The sequence below is a fragment of the Rhinatrema bivittatum genome, chromosome 8 (genome assembly GCF_901001135.1).
Source record: "Rhinatrema bivittatum chromosome 8, aRhiBiv1.1, whole genome shotgun sequence".
NCBI lineage: Eukaryota > Metazoa > Chordata > Amphibia > Gymnophiona > Rhinatrematidae > Rhinatrema > Rhinatrema bivittatum.
This window is the reverse complement of record NC_042622.1, coordinates 62,479,582-62,500,183: the sequence shown is the minus strand read 5'-3', so window position 1 is coordinate 62,500,183 and position 20,602 is coordinate 62,479,582. Positions and strand designations below refer to the sequence as shown.

Sequence of the window (20,602 nt, the reverse complement as noted above, 5' to 3'; positions counted from 1 at the left end):
AGTCCTTTAAGTACTGTTAGCTGCCTGATGTGAGTTCAGATACACCATAAAATTAAAGTTGGTTTTCTTTCTTAAATCAAGATGGAATGTCATCCTGCCACTGCATATAGTCCATCTAGCACATTTAAAGAATGATGCTCAGTTTTCCTCAGAAAAAGAAGGAGGCTACCTAAATGTTAGGAAAATGATATATAAATGGATACTAAAATACAAAGGGAATGAGGAGTTAAGTGAAAGATTGCCCGAATTGAGGCTGTTTTTCCCCACAGAAAAAAAAATAAGTTATTGTAAACTGTTGTGATCTTTTCATAGAACGATGGTATATAAAATGTCTAAATAAGTCTGATGCGGGATTTGATTGCTACAGGGACCTGGCAGGAGAGTTGTGTTCCCGAGAGGAGTATAAACAAGACACGTAATCATTCAGCTTCAGGAGACGTGGACTTCACCACTTTAAGAACAAAAAGAGTCCTTTACAAAAGATTTTGCCAAATGGAGATCAAAGCTACAACACTGCAAAGAGACACTAAAATCAAAACAAAACTGAATGAGCTTTTGGAATAAAAAAAAAAAAAGGATGGGTGCAATGATGTAGTTAAACTACAGTGATTTAAACAGACCACCATGTTTAGGGACAGGAAGGAATTCTTTTTCAATGTGCAGCAGAATTGTTTCACCTTCCTAAGTATTAGCCCACAGTCTGTTGTACTAAGAATTCTTCCCCTGAGAATATCAGGCTCAGCGACAGCCGGACAAAGCACCTCCACTCTTTGAACCTGACCAACTGTGTAATCTTTAAAGCCACTTCCTCACCAGCCACAAAAATCCACTTGCCCCAGTCAAATGGACTTTTGAAATCCTGATGAGGGTCAGTGCATCACTCCTTAAAATGATAGTAATGGGATTGGTACGAGGAGTTTTCAAAATCTTTACACTCTCTCATCAGGAATAAAGCAGGAGTTTAAGTAGATTGTTTTCTCTGCTCCTTTAAGATATCAGAGTGTTGCAGTACGAGCTTTGAGTCCTTTCTTCAATTATAGCTATAGAGCTGCAAGAAAGATGTTCTTGTATTTTGGGAATACAGGGTGGGAATCCCCACTATAGAGATAATCAGTTGTCCAAGTAAGAAATTATCAGCAGTTACAGACTATTTACTGTAAGGTTTTCATGGGTAATGATTCAGATGGACTGAACCAAATCACGGTAAACCTAGAAGATGTGGTAGACCCGATTGATAAACTGAAGAGTAGTAAATCACCTGGACCGGATGGTATACACCTCAGAGTTCTGAAGGAACTAAAAAATAATTTCAGACCTATTAGTAAAAATTTGTAACCTATCATTAAAACCATCCATTGTACCTGAAGACTGGAGGATAGCTAATGTAACCCCCATATTTAAAAAGGGCTCCAGGGGAGATCTGGGAAATTACAGACCGGTTAGCCTGACTTCAGTGCCAGATAAAATAGTGGAAAGTGTTCTAAACATCAAAATCACAGAACATATAGAAAGACATGGTTTAATGGAACAAAGTCAGCATGGCTTTACCCAAGGCAAGTCTTGCCTAACAAATCTGCTTCACTTTTTTGAAGGAGTTAAACATGTGGATAAAGGTGAACCAGTAGATGTAGTGTTCTTGGATTTTCAGAAGGCTTTTGACAAAGTTACTCATGAGAGGCTTCTAGGAAAAGTAAAAAGTCATGGGATAGGTGGCGATGTCCTTTCGTGGATTGCAAGCTGGCTAAAAGACAGGAAACAGAGAGTAGGATTAAATGGATAATTTTCTCAGTGGAAGGGAGTGGGCAGTGGAGTGCCTCAGGGATCTGTATTGGGATCCTTACTTTTCAATATATTTATAAATGATCTGGAAAGAAATACGACGAGTGAGGTAATCAAATTTGCAGATAACAAAATTGTTCAGAGTAGTTAAATCACAAGCAGATTGTGATAAATTGCAGGAAGACCTTGTGAGGCTGGAAAATTGGGCATCTAAATGGCAGATGAAATTTAATGTGGACAAGTGCAAGGTGATGCATATAGGGAAAAATAACCCATGCTATAGTTACACAATGTTAGGTTCCATATTAGGTGCTACTACCCAAGAAAGAGATCTAGGCGTCATATTGGATAACACATTGAAATCGGTTCAGTGTGCTGCGGCAGTCAAAAAAAGCAAACAATGTTGGGAATTATTAGAAAGGGAATGCTGAATATAACGGAAAATGTCATAATGCCTCTGTATCACACCTTGAGTATTGTGTACAATTCTGGTCGCCTCATCTCAAAAAAGATAATTGCGATGGAGAAGGTACAGAGAAGGGCTACCAAAATGATAAAGGGAATGGAACAGCTCCCCTATGAGGAAAGACTAAAGAGGTTAGGACTTTTCAGCTTGGAGAAGAGAGGCAGCTGAGGGGGGATATGATAGAGGTGTTTAAAATCATGAGAGGTCTAGAACGGGTAGATGTGAATCGGTTATTTACTCTTTCGAATAATAGAAAGACTAGGAGGCACTCCATAAAGTTAGCGTGTGGCACATTTAAAACTAATCTGAGAAAGTTCTTTTTCACTCAACGCACAATTAAACTCTGGAATTTGTTGCCAGAGGATGTGGTTAGTGCAGTTAGTATAGCTGTGTTTAAAAAAGGATTGGATAAGTTCTTGGAGGAGAAGTTCATTACCTGCTATTAAGTTGACTTAGAAAATAGCCACTGCTATTACTAGCAACGGTAACATGGAATAGACTTAGTTTTTGGGTACTTGCCAGGTTCTTATGGCCTGGATTGGCCACTGTTGGAAACAGGATGCTGGGCTTGATGGACCCTTGGTCTGATCCAGTATGGCATATTCTTATGTTCTTAATTAAGCTGCTGGAATTGTTAGGAAGAAGATGATATGATAATTCATCAGCATTGATAATAGAAAATGTTAAAAGGCTCCCATGTGTCATGAACCCAGCATCTTCATTCAATGAACCTTTTTTTAAAATCTACTGCATGAATACATGTCAGTTCTTAAAGTTGTCTATAAGGACTAACGGAGGTAAGTCAGAGATGGAGTATTTATTTATTTATAAGTTTTTATATACCGCTGCTCATGAAAAATCATATCGCGTCAGTTTACATATAACTAAAGTAGGAATTACAAATAACAGGGAGATTTTAACCAGGAAAAACAACTGTAGAGTGTGTCAGAACAAGGGGCAAAGTAAGAGAATGAATAGCAACAAAATAAAGTAAGAGCAAAACCAATAACTGTAATAAATGATGTTGTGAGGTGTAAAGAGTCTGGTGGTGTACATTCAGTTCTTCAAGGAAACGCTTGGTTGAATAGCCATGTCTTAAGCTTTTTCTTGAACGTCTTTTGGCAAGTTTCCTGGCGCAGATCAGGTGGTAGAGCATTCCATTGTGGGGGCCCTGCTGTAGAGAGGGCACGTTTGTAAGAGAGGACTTGGCTGGGGGTGCATAGAGTGAACCTTTGCTTGCTGATCTTATAGGTCTGGCGGATGTGTGATGTCTAAGAGGGAAGGTGAGGTTTGCATGTGGATGGAATTGTGGATCAGCATTAGCGCTTTGTGAATGATTCTGAATTTGATGGGGAGCCAGTGTAAATTTTTAAGAACAGGAAAAATATGTTCTCCTCTTTTGGTATTCGTCAGGATCCTTGCGGTGGCGTTCTGTAGCATCTGTACGGGTTTTGTGGTGGAAGCAGGAAGACCGAGTAGGAGGGAATTGCAGTAATCAATTTTAGAGAATATGATGGCTTGAAGAACTGAGCGGAAGTCATGTAGGTGCAGGAGGGTTTAAGCTTTTTTAGGATTTGCAGTTTATAAAAACCTTCTTTTGTTATATTGATACATGTTTTTAGATTCAGCCTGTTGTCGAGAGTGTCTCCGAGGTCCCTCATCTGGGTGATTGAGGTCGAAAGTGGAGCAGGTAGGTTGCTGAGGGCCAGATTATTGTCGTTGTGCGAGATGACCAATAGTTCCGTTTTAGATGTGTTGAGAACTAAGTTGAGGCTGGATAATAGTTGGTTGATAGACTGTAGGCAGCTGTTCCAGACATCAAGGGTTTTTGAAGGAGATTCGGTAACTGGAATAAGAATCTGGACGTCGTCCACGTAAATAAAGTGAATTACCTTTAGATTTGAGAGAAGTTGGCAGAGGGGGAGGAGATAAATGTTGAAAAGTGTAGGGGAGAGCAATGACCCCTGTGGGACTCCAAGTGTTGAACTAATTGGATGGGATTCCTTGTTGCTTATTCTGACCTTGAATTTCCTGTTACAGAGGAAGGACTTAAACCAACTGAGTACAATTCCAGAGATGCCGATATCAGAAAGAGTTTTAATTAGGATGGAGTGATTCACTGTGTCGAACGCCACTGAGAAATAGAGTAGAGCCAAAAGGAATGTTTTTTTATCGAGTCCCAAGAGGATGTTATCAGTGAGAGTGATAAGGAGAGATTCAGTGTTCCGTGATTTTCAGAAACCAAACTGGGCTGGGGTGAGGATTTTTTGATCCTCAAGGTATTCAGAAAGCTGTTTGTTTACAATTTTCTCCAAGAATTTGGCGATGAAGGGGAGGTTGGCGATGGGTTGAAAGTTTGCCGGGTCCGTTGGATTCAGGTTGGGTTTCTTTAGCAATGGTTTAATGGAGGCAATTTTGAGAGAATCTGGAACTGAGCCTTGTGATAGAGAGCAATTGATAATTTCTATTAGGGATGTTGAACAGTAATTTTGAAGGGATGGAATCTGTTGGATAGGTGGGTTTCATCTTTAGTATATTTTCTATTTTGAGGGGAGAAGTGGGTTCAAATGAATTGAAGTTAGTTTTCTGGGTGAAGGGAGAGTAATAAGGAGGTGGTTGTGTCTTTGAGGCGGCGAGCGGGGCTAAGAAGTTTAAGATTTTTTTCTCAAAGAAGATAGCCAGTTCAGAAGATTTGGACTGGGCTAGGTCGTCTGGGATGGTGGAAGAGGCTGGCTGTGTAAGATCCTTGACATAGGAGAACAAGGCCTTGGCATCAAAAAAAGAAGTGATGGATTTTGCGAGTGTAGAAGTCTCTTTGTACGGAGGATTGTATTTCTGTAGTTGTGCATAGCTGATTTGTAGACCGATGAGGAGGCTGTGGAGGGATTCTTGCGCCATAGGAGTTTTTATGTCATAGATCTTGTTTGAGAATCTTTAGTTCTGGAGTGAACCATGGTTTCTTGTTCTTGAGGGAGAGATTTAACTTTTTCCATCTGAGGGCATAGATTCTCTGCCACCTTGTTGGTAATGCCAAACCAAGAGGCAAAGGCTGAGTCTGCGTCTGTAAAGTCGATGTTCCCAAGTTCTGTGCTGAGGAGGGAACTGAGGTCTTCCGAAGAGCAGGATTTTCTAAAGTGGATAGTAGTTTTGGGTGGTGGGGGGGTTGGGTTAACAGACAGAGGTCAGTAGAGATCAGATAATGGTCTGACCATGGTATTGGGGAGCAACGAGGAGGGGAGGTAGGGGAGAGGGCTGAGTTTGTGAATAGGAGATCCAAAGTATGACCAGCTTTGTGAGTGGGGCTATTGATATTCTGGTGGAAACCCATGGCCTTCAGGGAGGAAAGTAGAGTATCGCAGTTGGAGGACAGAGGCAACGAGTTTGTGTGTAGGTTGAGGTCTCCCAGAATGATAGCTGGGGATTCAGAGTCCATATGTTTAGCAATCAGCTCAATGAGTTGTGAAGGATCTGACTCCAGTAGACCGGGGGGGGGGGGGGGGGGGGGGGGCATAAATTAGGCAGATTTGAAGGTGTTTTGATTTAAAAAAGGCAATTTCAAGTCTAGAGACATGTTTGGTAGTCAGGAGAGCTAATCTTAGTTCTTTTTTTGCTGCTAAGAGTAGGCCATCCCCTCTTTTTTTAGGTCTGGGGATAGAAAAAATGTAATAAATCTGAATCGGTAGTTGGTTGATTAAAGGAATGTCAGTGGGTTTCAACCAGGTTTCTGTAATTGCACATATGTCCGGTTGCGAGTCCAGAAGGTAGTCGTTGAGTATAGGGGTTTTTGTTTTTTTTTTTGAGAGGGATTGGGCATTGAGAAGTGTTAAAGCGAAGAGAGAGAGCCCTAAGAATGAGTAATGGGGGAAGTCATTATAGGTAGCAGCCTGTTGTGTTGGGAGGGCGATACGTTTTCTCCGGTTATTGTAACGGTTCTTGATAGTGGGGCTAGGAAAGGAAAGGAAAGCGTATTGGACGCTGGAGAGCAGCCGAGATTGAATATTGTGGGAGGAGACCTGGGATGACGTCCAGAGGTAGAGGCTTCTGTGGGGGTCTAAAGGATGAGAGTCACACCAAGGGGCAGGCCCCTTAGGTTGTGCTCCTTCGTGCACGCAACACCCGGCGCCGGAGGGTCTCTCAGATTTAAAGGGCCTTCCTTTCTTCCTACCCCCCTCCCAGGCGCTGATGTCAGCGCAGCTTCCACCTGTGGTTGGCTGTGGAGGTAGGCAGGGAGGAGCCCAGGGAGAGGGACATCCGAGACTGTGTCTGCTTGGTTTGGGATCGGCAGCGATGGAGGCTTGGCGGCTTGGATGCGGTCGGCGGTCTGGGGACGCAGGGATTGAAGCAGGAAGGCAGGCAGGGTGGCCGGCGAAGAGTATCTTGGTTACAAGGGCTGTTCCACATTTGTGATGTGTTAGGGTCAGATAGTGTTTCAGTGGTGGCTCATCCTGGTTTGCAGGGCCTGTTTGGTCTCATCCACTTCTGCTAATTATCTTCAATTGATGCCAATTCATTCTCCACTGGACACCTCTTGATGATCTGTTATTGTGGGAACTTCCACTCCACAACATCCTGAAACCTGAAGCATGCCCCAAATTGGTGTACAAGCACATTCTGGCACCATGACTAAGCATTTTCAGCTTCTTTAAAAAACTTTGCAGGTGCAGACAGATCATCATGTGCATCAGAGATGAGCACAATCAACCCATAAATGTGGAAAGTGTCACTATAGAGCAGCAGTAGGTAGGGCCGGGAGAATTTTGGCAGGAGGGAAAATATCACATGAAAGAAGGTAGCCTACCTTCTTTACAGTTGTTCTGACAGTCTCTAATCGACACTACTGCTCATATCTAACTTTTTAAAAATCAACCTGCAGGGAATGAAACAGGACATTGATGATGAAGAACAACCTGGTTTAATTCAGCCTGCTCAAGCGTTTTCCCCTAAAAGTCTGGTGTTGGTGTCCCAATTAAATCAGGAAATTTTCCAAGCTTGCCTTGGCCCGATATACAGTGTGTAATAGGGCAGCCTGCATGTCTTATTGGAGAATCTTATTCCAAAACCTCCCCACATGCCTGGTCTCAGCCACTGGTGGGAGTGGGATTCTCAGAAGCTGTTTGCTTTGGAAGCAAGAGACAGACAGCTGATCCAGACTCCTTTGCACAACAGCCTTCCTGTAACAGGCACTAGTGAGGTTCTTCCTTTCAGCAACTGGGTATGCCTATTCTTGGCTTTGCTATCTTCAAGACAAGTCAAGTACTATCAAGACAATTCCCTAATGAAGCAAGTTCATAGTACTTTAGGGAGCAATGAAGGCAACCATGGCCCAGTCATCAGGCTTTCTGGGGCTCTATGAGGTTGGGGTGATTTACTTGTATGGGGTGTTTGAGAGTAGTTTAGGGGAGCAGTTCTCAACCAGTGTGTCGCCACACTTCCCGGTCCCCCGCTGACCCAGCTGCTTCCCCCTATTCGAGCAAAACATGTCCTCTGCCCGGGCTTAAAATGCTGATAGCCCAGGCGGAATGCAGCAGGACAGCTGGAGTCAGCGGCACCGGCATGCTCTCTTCTTCCCGCCCCCCCGGAAAAGGAAGTGGTGAGCAGCAGGTGCGTGCGTGGGAAGAAGAGACCATGCTAGTGTGGGCAGCATTGGCCCAAAGAGGAGAGGCGCGGCCTGAAGAATGAGCAGCGCGGCTCGGAGTAAAACAAGGAACGTCGTCAACCCCGGTGGCCAATGGGACTTTTCTCCGCAAGGGCTGAAAATGGAGGAGGAGGCTGCTGCTGCTAGTTTGGGGCGAGAGTGTGAGTGAACGAGTAAGCAGACGAGTTTGAGATTTTGTGCATGTGACAGCATGTATGTGAATGATTGAGAGCCTGTAATTGTGAAAGACAGTAAGGGGTAGGTTTTAAAAAAATGCGCGTTCGCGTACTTTTGTTGGCGCACCAGTCGCAAACAAAAGTACGCTGGATTTTAGTAGATATGCGCGTATCTTCTAAAATCCAGGATCGCGCGAGCAAGGCTGCCAATTTTGGGCAGCTGGCGCGCGCAGAGCCGCGCAGCCTGCCTCCGTTCCCTCTGAGGCCGCTCCCTCACCTTCCCCTCCCTAACCCACCCCCCCCAGCCCTATCTAAACCCCCCCCCCTACCTTTGTCCACAGATTTACGCCTCCCGGAGGGAGAAGTAAATCCACGCGCGCAGAGACGCAACCCGGGGGCGGTTCCGGAGGATGCGGCCACGCCCCTGGACCGCCCCGGGCCGAAACCACGCCCCCAGGCCCGCCCCCAAAACGCCGCACCCCGCCCCCGACAAAAAACCCCGGGACTTACGCGAGTCCCAGGGCTCTGCGCGCGCCAGCAGGCCTATGGAAAATAGGCGCGCCGGCGCGCAAGGCCCTGCTTGCGTAAATCCGCCCGGATTTACGCGAGCAGGGCTTTGAAAATCCGCCCGTAAGTATGTGATTGAGAGCCTGTGTGTGTAAGTTTGTGATTGAAAACCATTGAGATCCTTTGTGTGTGAGAGAAATCATGTGTATGTATGATTAAGAGCCTGTTTAAGAGAAGGAGCATGTGCGTATGTGATTGAGAGCTTGTGTGTAAATGAGAGAAAGAGAGCATGTGAATGAGAGTGTGTGAGAAAAAAAAGACAGCATGTATGTGTGTGATTGAAAGCCTGTGTAAGCGTGAAAAGAGAAAGCATGTGTGTAAATGTGTAATTAAGAGCCTATGTAAGAGAGAGAGAAAAGGCATGTGTATAAGTGAGTGACCGAGAGCCAGTGTGAGAAAGAAAGAAGAAAGTTGCAAGCAAACCATTCCTCCTCCTGCTGCTAAATCAAAACAATCTCAGGGCACCTGGATATCAAACATTCCCAGGTATGCAGAGCTAAACATTTTTTGTATCATTTTCCGTTATTGGGCCTTTGTGGAAGCTATTTTGAAATATTTTATTTGTATCTAGAAATTTTTTATAGGAGTTTTTAATTATTGGATAGTCCCTTCATCAGCTGTTTTGAAATATCTGTTCTTTTTGTTAGTATGATTTTACTGCTACTGATTTTATATTTCTTGATTTGTTTTAGAAGAACTGGTGATGTTTCTTTTTTTCCTTTGTTACACTGTATACAGAGACTCTGGCTTGTTGCGGTTTCCAATTCAGTTTTTGTCTGCATGCTTCTAGTTATGTGTTTTGGTCTCTTTATTCTTTGTTAGGTGAGGGTCAGCACATGTGACTCAGGTAAGGTTTTCTGCTGGCCTGTAGTTTCTGTGTAGGGCTCTATAGCAGCCTGACTTGGTCCATTTTCCTAATAGGAGATGTATTGGTGTCTTAAGGCCTGGTGTAATATTTTCAGTGTTGCCTTTTCTTAGGTAAGGTGTTTACTGTTTTGAGTACTAAAAATTGGTGCTGTTTTGGTGTGGGATGTTTACTAATTTTTGCAATTTCTGTTCAGACAGAATACGTATCTTTCCCTTGTGTCATTCTTAACCATAAAAATAATACTGGACCTTTATTTTTTTATTTCCACCGTGAATTGTAATGAGCAGTGTGTCACATGTGAGCATGGTCTGTCAGGAGTGTCACGATGAGAAAAAGGTTGAGAACCACTGGTTTAGGGTATTGGGTGGTTTATCAAATTAACTTATTTTTAATGTTCATGTTTTATATATTTTAAATTAATCCTTTCCCTAGTGAGAACAGGAGTAGGATCTAGCTGAGTTAGAGGGGGGTTTTTTTGTTTGTTTTTTTTATGAACTGTACTCACTTTCCCTTTAATTTGAATTTAATATCTTTATTATGAATTGTCTTGTTTTATGAATTAATAAAAATATAAATTATATACAGTAAATTAACATGTTTGTAAGCTGCTTTAAGTGCTCTCACTAGGTTCAATAAGGTAGCATATAAACCCAAACAGAAAACGCAAAAAAAAAAGTTCCCTCTCTTCAGAGGCAAAATCATTTCACTGGAGACACCCTCTCCCCTCATAAATGTGGATTTTTTGGCAATTGGCCAAAATATGTTGCCAACGTCCGCTCTAGAAATAAAAGCTTTCCTCTTGCAGCCCTATAGTCACATCTGAAAAAGGAATTTGTGGGGTCTCAGAAGCTCCTGTACTAAATCATCTCTTTTTGGGGCTCTTTTCAAAAGGTATTGCAATCTACTAGAGCAGGGGTTCTCAACCCAATCCTCAAAACACATCTAGCCAGTCAGGTTTTCAGAATATCCATAATGAATATGCATGAGGTAGATTTGCATGCACTGGCTAGGTGTGTCCCAAGGACTGGGTTGAGAACCATTGTACTAAGCTCCAGTAAGGCTCCCAGAACAGGGGTGGTCAACTCTGGTCCTCGAGAGCCACAAACAGGCCAGGTTTTCAGGATAGCCTCAATGAATATGCAAGAGATGGACTGCATGCGATGGAGGCAGTGAATGCAAATCTATCTCATGCATATTCATTGTGGCTATCCTGAAATCCCGACATGTTTGGACCACTTGAGGACTGGAGTTGGCCACCCCTGGACTAGAATCTCATCACAGAAAAAAAAAAATCATAATGAAAGGGGAACTTAAAATCATTAAAGTGCCTAAAGAAATTTTTTTCACTAGGTACTACTGCTTTAGATAAACTTTTATAGGTGAGAATAAAATGCTTAACAAAATATTGAATACTAAGTATTAACACAGAATAAGCAAGGTTATGTTTCCAATATAAACCATTACTACTAATTTGTAAAGCACTATTAGATGTACTCAGCCCTGTACAGACACAGATAAACCCTAATATTCTGCAGCTTGCTTATTATTCAACAGATTAAAACCAAAAAAAGCACATACTTGAGCAATATTAGCTGACTCGTAAATAATCATTGTATCAAGGAAGAGGGTCAGAGGCTACAAGGAGCAGAGATTAACTACTGGGCAATAACAGTATTGCTCTAAATCAGAAAAGGCTTATGCAAACTTGAGGAAGGTAATAAATCTGGCAACAAGTTTGCGCACACTCTTCAGCTATATAAAAAGAGTAGCAAGAAGGCTTCTTCTCAACAGCGCAGCCCAACTGGTGCAATCTCTCACATTTACATTTTTAAATAATTTTTTATTTTACAAAACAAAATATTAGGCATAGATTTTCTGCAGCATTTCTAAATAAAATCTAACAATTTGTCAGCAACACACAAATATTCAACAGCCCTAAAACTGATGCTGTAATTTAATGCATGCACAGATCACATTCCAACCTACAGCTGGAATTTACTCCAATCCCTCCCACAGCTGACCTTTACTCCTTCTTCTGCTTCCTCGACATCAAATATTTTTTTTGATTTCTTCTTCTTTTTCTTCTGATTTAAAAAGTTCAAGTCATCCAAATCATCTGACGCATCTGAGAAAAAATGATACAGACTCAAAAGGATGCATATGAGAAGACAACAGTCAGCTATATGCTGACTTTTCCCAGCAAGGAAATAAGGTCCCTGGAAATTTTCTGAATAAATAATTCTTGTGCTCTACAACATTATGTTTTTTAACGCAGAACTATGACAAATATATGGCCCATAATCTGGGCCATCTCTTCTTATTAAGGAGCATTATATTTACACGAAGAAGAAAATGAAGGGGAGAGAATTATATGTAATGGGGAGACAGGAAACATGAGTTATAGGGATATCCAGGGGGTAGAAAATTATAAAAACAAAAAAACAAACGCTTTAGGATGAGAGCTAAAAAAATGTTATGAATCAGTATTTTTTCCACTTATTTACAGGGCTATTTTACCCATTTTTGTCTAATCTGAGGGGGGGCTGTGTATTTATTTTCCTATTTTACTACTTTTCTTTTAGATTTTTGCTTTTTTATGCCTTTCCCTTTCCTCCCCAACCTCATTGCTCCCCCCTCCCCCATCTTATTCCCCTCCTTCCCATTGCTGTCAGTCACCATTACTGGGCAGGCCCTGCCAACCACCACAACTCTCCCTTCTCCCCACCCAAGCAACAGCCACCACAACTCTCCTCCTCTAGATCTTCAGCCAACGCAGCATTTTCCACTCTGGTCTTGTACGAATCATAGAGGAAGATGACAAGGCCTGAAACGATCTACTGGTGGAGGTGGTAGAAGCCATTACTTAACGGATTCTAAGCATGCTTGAGGCAGATATGGAAGGAAATGGTAGGAAAAGAATTGAAAGTTCATGTGAAAAGACATGGGAGAGGGAAGGGAGCTGGTGCTGGTTTGAATATGGAAATGTATATGCTCATTTACCTGACATGGAGGAATCTAAACTGGGCAGAGCAGATGGGCCACTCTGGTCTTTTACTACAGTCATTTTCTATGTGACCATAGCCAGCAGATTTCTCTTGCCAGTCAGCATAAAAAAGTTCTACCACTGCCATGGGATCATCCCTTCACCAACCAGGCTGCCACAGAAATCAAGTCAGCAGCACAGAAGACACAGCTCAGATCCCTACACCCCCACTTTCGTCTCCTGCATGTTTCCTTCCTAAACAGAAAGCACATAGGAAAAGGGGAGGAGCCAAGTAGCCCAGAACAGCTGATCTCATGCTGCTCACCTGCCGATTTCTTTATTAATGAGTCAGATGGAGGAGTTTGGGGCAGGGGAGAGACAGGTAAAAGGAAGGAGGAGGTCAAATGTGGGAAAGTGCATAGGAGAGATGGCATGGGGAGAGAGGGAAGGAAGAGGAACCCCATGGGAGGGATGGGACAGAAGAAATATAGGCGAAGAGGAATATGGGTGGAGAGAGGTGTCAAGTTTGTGCTTTCCTGGCTCACAGATAGTAGATTCTGGTCTTCAAATATATGGTCATATATTTGATTCAAATTGTTCAAACCTGCATCTTGAAATGTACTGAAAGTCAGACTTCCTTGGGTCCTAAGAGACCAAGGGCCAAATTTTCAAAATGTTACATGCACCGGGCCTATTTTAAAAGGGCCCAGCGACACGCGTGTAAGTCCCGGGGTTTACAAAAAGGGACAGGGTCAGGCTCTCGGCACAGCCGCCATATTTGCCTCTGTGCTGGGGATCGCGCGCAGGCAGTTGGCCGGCGGGCTGAAGTAAGTTTGGAGATAGGAAAGGGCGGGGGAGGTAAGGGAAGGGAAGGTTGCGCTGCTCGGCGCACAACTGTGCACCCCCCTTGCGCGTGCCGACCCCGGATTATATAACTAGTGCGCGCAAGTTAAAGTCGAGTGTACATGGACGCCCACGTGCAACCTTTTAAAGTCTACCCCTAAGTATCATCTCTACCTGTCTCCTAAAAAATTTCCTGCTGGAGCCTAGTATTTTCTGCATTACACCTTGAAAGCTCCAGAAAGAGAATTTTTGGCATAATGCAGGTATTAGGAAGATCAGTAACAGCTGATACGAGAGGCTGAGATGGTAACCAGCATTTCCAGATTAAGAGTAAGGTTAATTTCTTTCATGGTATGCACACAAACCTCACTTAAGTCATTAAACCAATGATAAATATTACCGCACGTCAAAAACTAGCACAAGCTATACAGACAACCTGTCATTAAGAGATGGACAATTGAAAGCTACAAGGTCTAATCTCCATGGTTTTCTGTTACTGGGATCATGATGACATACGATACTTTTTACTACCAAGTTACTTGCTCAAAGCTTGCACTTCATTTTGTGTCTGGGGTATAACTGCCAACTCCTCATCCCCTCACCTACAGTTACTGATTTTGAGAATGTGAAATACTGAACTAGTACCTTTCCGCCTTAAGTCCTCTTCATCCACATCTGCATCCCTGTCCTCTGCTGGCTCAGGCTCTACCTCTTTTGTTTCAGAAACCTGTGTCTCCTCTGCCTGCTGGTCTGCTCCTTCTTCATCCAGCATGAAGGGCTTCTTCTTCTTCTTCTTTTTCTTGGTCATGGTTGGATCGAAAATCATCTGTTGAAATCAGGAAATGTCAGCATAGGCTATTGTGGCAATCACACTCCAATCCAATGTGGTGTGCTTAGAATGTATCATTAATAGACTCCCATATACAATGGGTAAGTAAGCTTTTCATCTATAAAACAAGTTTACAATACTCCTAAGAGAAATGTGTTTGATGTCGTCAAACTAAGCCCCCACCGGAAAAGCACTACACAAATTAGCCCCACTGGCAATCTATGCTCAAAAAGACTAAGCACAGGATTACAATGGATACCAGAAAAAGTATGCAGTGGACTTGCATAGTTTAATTGGGCTAGGGAGGAGTAAGTAACACTGAACAAGCATTGAGTAATCAGAAAATGACTGAGCTATGTTGATAGACCATAAGGTTCCATATCTGGAACAGCAACAGGACTGAGATTGTTTTCTTCTAAGCTGCCCCATTAACAGACATGAGTGACTCTGGCTGCTGACATGCTTCTGGGGCTGGGCAAAATTGCCAGGGGCACAAAAAGATGCCACCAGTACAGCTCTTCTTAGAGATAGCATTGAGATACTGTAGTAGAACTGGGTGGGGACCTACATGTTGGAAAAGCAGAGGAAACCACTGACAAGGCCTGAAAAAAAAATAAAACATGTATATTCCAACAAGTAATGCAAATAAATTATACTTCTATATTCCTTTAAGTAAATAAAAGATATTCATAAGTCAAATGCACCAAATTGAGAAGTTTATTTTATTGGACTCCTTTTGACCTGCCAAATAACTGGCATAAGTTGTTGACAAAACATTTTGAAAATTACCACGTTTTATAATATTGAAAATGGCAATAAGTTTCTGTAGAATAGCAACCCGATATAACAGTCCGGGGATTTCTATGACAGCAATTTCTAAGGAGCAACAGAGGGCAATGTTCCCACTGAGGCGGCTGGCAGACTTGCAAGCTCATTTGAAAATCTGTCTACTGTGCACCTTGTGTGCAGGAAGTACATCATGTTTACCTAATGCTTGTGTACAAAAAGCTTTGAAAATTGCCCTCCTTAATGTGGTCTAAGTGGTTAGAGCTAGTGGCTGAGAACCAGGGTTCAAATCCCATTCTCCCACTGATATTCCCCTTGTGCAAGTCACTTCATCCCCTTATTGCCTCAAGTACAAATGATTTCCCTGCCACAGGGCAGGGAAATAGCTACAAGTACCTGTGATGTAGCTCACCTTGAACTACTAGTAGAAACATGAGCTACATTCAAATAAAGACAGCACAAGAGAGCTTTCTCTAGTGTCTATGTAGCACTGCTAAATATGGTTATACAGGGCAAATACTATGAAGCAATGAATGAGAAATATGCACTACAATACTTTTAACACATCTCAAACCTCACTGTGAAAGTATACTTCATCTTACCTGTTTCAAGTCTCAGTAACTACTTCTACCTACTTAAAGTTAGTAAGATAGTAGTAACAGTCTTTTCTTGTTCATGAGTCTCCATCTTCGTGCTCTAAAACCCTGGTTCTGCACACTTTTGAGAATGCTCTCTCAAACGTTGCCTACTAAGACAGTAACTTTTAAACCGGCATGCATGGGCACATGTGCATGCATTCATTGGCCTGCACCCAGGGACCGGGCCATTTTATAACTTACACACATGGTATGAAATAGCCCAACCGCATACACGTGTGTGCAATTTTAAGTCAATGCGCGTAAATGCCACTTCTACTGCATAAGTGGGGGAATTTTAAAAAATACGTGCACCAACGCCATTACCAGTTTCCCAGTTCGTTCCTTGTTTGCCCAGGTAAGGGATAGAACTTCCAAACCTCACTACTTTAAGAGCCTCCCCTTCTCCCGTTAGCCCCAACTTTTAAAACCTGGCTGATTTGCCTAGAATTTGTTTTACAACTTATATAACATCCATAGCAGAAATAAAGTTACGTGGCAGGGGACTCTGGCACGCACCAGTGCGCTTAAGTATTTACACACAAATTTAAAGTTTAAATCCAGAAACGCCCATGCCCCGCTCCTTTTTTGAAATTTATTTATGCACGTAGCAGCAAGTACACGCATATCTGACTGGCTTTTAAAATCCACTTAGCGGATTCCCTTCATTCTCACAAGCCAGTCACACAGTACTTACAAGTTCCCCTGTTGCAAATTGGGATCTGTTCTTTCCCTGCAAGAAGTCAATACCAGTGCGGAGAGCATGCCTTTCACTTCCTCTGCCACCAACAGGCTCTCCAGTGGGCTCTGTGCCTCCTTTTACCTCAGCCATCAGCAACTAGCTGCCCCACTTGGGGGAGGGGGAGGGGGGCAGTTGAGGGGGAGAGATGCACAGCTCTTCTCAATTCTATAACAGCAACTGGCACTCAGTGTACCAAACTATCAAATAATATCATGTGGCTGCAATGATAAGTTTGCTATTACATCATAAATACCTGCTTTTTTGTGATGTAATACTTTGTAAACTATTCCTTGTAAACTCACATACAAGGAAATGTATCTAAGAGATAAAACCCCACAACCAAGCACTATAAGCCAAGTTCAGAGCCTTATGAATCACCCCCAAAATTACATCTCAAAAACTATGGCAAAATAGAATGATTCACATTTTCCCACATGCTTGGAAGGAGATATGTTTGGTAACTACATTACATACAGAATAAGCTTCCTAATATAATTAATTTGCTTTTATATTATAAAAGAGCTGATTGAGACTTCAGTGCCTGGGTTTTATTTTTTTCTCTCTATAAAATCCTTTGCATAATATCTTAAAACAATCTTTGGCTAGAATCAACAGAATATAAGTTTGATAATAAGGATGTTCTTATGTTCTTATGTATTTGTTTTATTTCATTACTTTAGGCGAAAACATTTTTCATGTGCATAAAACTGATTTTTAAACAGTAAAGTTTAACAACAATTCTGATATAAAAAAAAAATGAAAAACAGGAAAACCAAAAGATGTGTGTACATTTTAGTTTTGTTGTCTTTTAACACAATGGATCATATTACCCAACATTATATGTAGTCTCCTCAGCAAACAATAACCTTTAGCATGCCACCTAACTATGCTGACACTGCAGCATCTGTATAAGTTATTTCAAACAGAGCTGCATACTATGACGCTACCATAGCAAAATCCTGAATTATCAAACTACATTCAACACAGCAAAACATTTTAAAATCGTGCATTTAAATCAGATTTGTTTAGGCCTTAGAAACAAAATGCGAATAGACTTAGGAAAGATTTATGCATTTATTAAAGTATGCCTCCCAACTACAAAAGATAGATAGAAGCTAAAAGACACTTAAGATTCTCTCACATTTTAAGCAAAAGTTTACTTGGAATTTTAAAATGAAAAACGAATGGGTTCCTAAGCATTTTATTGCCAAAATGATATTAAAACTCAGCCACAGCAAATGTTGAAGCAACTGACTTTCAAACGTGGGTGCTTATTTTGATTAAAAATATATATATATATAGTTCCAATTGTTGCTATATAGAATTGTGTTACTTCCATAATGTAAAACTGAAACGCGTTTCAAATAAAAGGTGTTCGCTCTTCTATTATCGTGCATTTGGAAAAGGATAGAAGAGACTCTTCAGGTGGGAGAAGTGAAATGAGTACAGTGTGGGGTTCAAGAAAGGTGTATTTCCAAGAAAGAATAGCACATTTCTAAGGGGAAAGAGATAAGGCGATTCCCTCCTAGAATAGTTTGCAGAGATGTTACTGGCCTGGGCTGACAGTGCAGGCCCGTGATGGGAGTGCCGGGTAGTTGCAGGCCAAAAGCCTCACACACACACACACATGGAGACTCGGTGCTGCCGCGCACTCTCCGGTCTCTCAGCACCAGCCCTAACCTACTCTATCTGTTTCTCTCCAGCTGCCAGGACTCTTACCTCGTCCCCCGACATGATGCCGCTACCTCGCCGTTCGCTCTGTAGTGAAACGTTCGCCGCGTCCCCACCCGGCTCGTACTCTTCGCCGCCGCTTCAGTCGCTCGAAAAGAACCCAGGCGCAGGTTGCATCAGCAAGAAGCGCTCGCCGCTCAATACACATGCGCACAATTACGCAGGACAACCTGGTCCGATGACGTTAATGTAATGCGACAAGAGCAGTGCATGTCGGGAATAGAAGTTTATTTTGTTAATTTTACGTATGGCGTAGGTACTTAGGTGGGCTATATAGAACAGCTTAACGTTGAATCCAGAGTTCGGTCGTTCCTCTCTACCATCTGAAATTCCCAAACGTGCAGTTTAGGTAGATGAAGGAGAAAGTCAGTCTTGAGATGGAGCTTGAATAAAAGTAAGACAAATTGGTGCCTTTTAGAAACCTCTTTTATTTATTTTTAGCACTTATATGCCGCCTATATCAAAGTTCAAAGTAACTCAGATAAAGACATACACAATAGGATAAAATACATACATTAAAACTTTTGTTTAAAATTGAATGTTTTAATGTACCTTTATTTTTAATTATGTTTGTAAACTGCTTCGTTTGCCTTTGTAGATGGCAGTATATTACATTTTTAAATAAATAATAAATAAAACGTTTAAATAAAAATGTATATCAGTCAAAGACAGACAAAATCATATGTATAAAGTAAATACATGGATATCTGATAAATTAATAAAGCTGCAGCCTTACATTTTCAAAAATATAAAAAATATACGGTCCAACTTTAAAACATCAAAAAGTAAAGCTATTATATAGATAACAGAGGTTATATCAATCAGGCAGAGACGTTTAAGCACTATTAGTATAAAGCTGTGGGAGAAGAATAACAGCTTAGCTTTATACTAACGTTTTTTATTCCATTTTATTTATTTGATGTTCTGCCTTTTCCTAGGAAAGACACAAGGAGGATTATAAAGAAAGATGTGAATTGTAGTACATACATTATTATATTGTATTTTTTTCCTATGTCCCAACCATCCTGCCTTTCTTCCTCCTCATTCCCAGAGAGCATATCCAATCAGCAAACTGACAAATGCCAGTATCTAATTGTAACTATAGAAAACGCTTTGGGATCTCTACTAGTTGGCCATCAAAGACCTGTAGCAAATCACTTACTATAGCTTCTCTGTGTAGTGGCTCCAGTGGTAGGTTCCTGCCTGCTTAGGTGCAGAGTGGTAGATTAGTTTGTGACATTTTTTGTTGAAGGAGAAGGACTTTGGTTTGCCTATGCCTGGATGGCTAGGCCTCACATTCCTGGAAAAAAAAATAGGATAGCATGGAAGCAGATACCTTTGTAGACACCCCCCCCCCCCCCCCCCCACACACACACACACACACACTCTAGATCTCTATTAGATGTCCCTAGTGCAGGTTTTAGGTTAGGGAGTGAAGGGGGAGCATACCATTCTCATATAGGGAGATATCTCATGTTTTACCCCGATTCACCAATTATGAATCATAATAGCCAATAAACTTGCAGGCCAGTGTTGTGACAGGCCCCAGACACTGTCACAACAAGCAAGAGAAAGACTTTTATCCAGGTGAACTTTAAACTACACTGTCTCAGTGGAAAATGAAAAACTTTTGTCCTGTTACACTGAAGGATACCTTATCATATGTTGCCTGTTTACATGTTCCTGTGACAATAGGAGCAAAGCAGAGAGGCAACAACTTATGCTCCTAAGGAAGTGTCAGGGATGGCCAGGCAAGCAAAGTTCAGAAAGACCCTCACCCTTGGGAGGGGGGGGGGCAGTCAGAGATGGAGAAAAACACGGACACTGGCAGACAGCTTGGCATGCAGACGTGGCACTTCTCCCCCCAAAGAAATGGAGAGGGGGAAGAAGACTTGCAACATGGCAGGACCCCGCCTCTGAAGTAATGGGGAGGAGGGAGAGAAGACATGTAATGCAGCAAAAGACCCTCCACCCACCACGAGGTTATGCATGAGCTAATGCATATTTATCAGCTGGAAAGACGGGGGGCAAGGAAGAGAAAAAGAAGCTGAAGCAATGGACCCCCCTGGAGAGAGTGACCCTGAAGCCGGAGAGGAAGACGCAAACCCTGAACGCAAACCCTGGGAGAAAACCCGGAGAGTGAATCCTGAGCATCCCTGCAAGCAGATGGAGGGCCAGAAGCAGACCAGCACTCCCTGCTATCGAAGGGAGAAGTCTGGGTGTGGCCCGAAGACCGGAGAGATGAGGTGCCTGCTTGAATGCGGAGAGTAGGACGGAGTCTGAAACGGTGAGGGGCAAGAGCAAGCCCAGACAGCCAGCAAGTACCAGAGCCAGAAACAAATCTCCTTCTGGGCTCACCTGCCTGCTCCGCCAGTACCAAGCCGCCCAGGAAGCAAGCCTCTCCCCTGCCCACATTCTTCAGCTCTCCAGACAGAGCCTGCTTCAGAGGTATTGCCTGAAGCCTAGCCCCAGGGTAAGTAAGTTAGCCCTAAGTATTAACATATTAATCTCCTCTCATCTATGATATTTTATCTAACTCCTCTATCGATTGTCTCTGTATAA

At 42.4% G+C, this 20,602-nt stretch overlaps 1 protein-coding gene across 1 annotated transcript in view; it reads right to left on the bottom strand.

Moving 5' to 3' along the window:
• The window catches only part of EIF2S2 (eukaryotic translation initiation factor 2 subunit beta), a 39,582-nt gene extending 21,390 nt beyond the window's left edge, over nucleotides 1-18,192 (bottom strand). Inside the window, exons 1-3 of the mRNA XM_029612935.1 lie at nucleotides 18,029-18,192; nucleotides 13,963-14,143; nucleotides 11,513-11,616 (exon numbers count right to left, since the gene is read on the bottom strand). Coding sequence (XP_029468795.1) covers nucleotides 11,513-11,616; nucleotides 13,963-14,143; nucleotides 18,029-18,043 — 300 coding nt within the window. The 5' untranslated portion in view covers nucleotides 18,044-18,192. The remainder of the gene's footprint in view (nucleotides 1-11,512; nucleotides 11,617-13,962; nucleotides 14,144-18,028) is intronic.
• Between the last annotated feature and the right edge of the window lie 2,410 nt (nucleotides 18,193-20,602).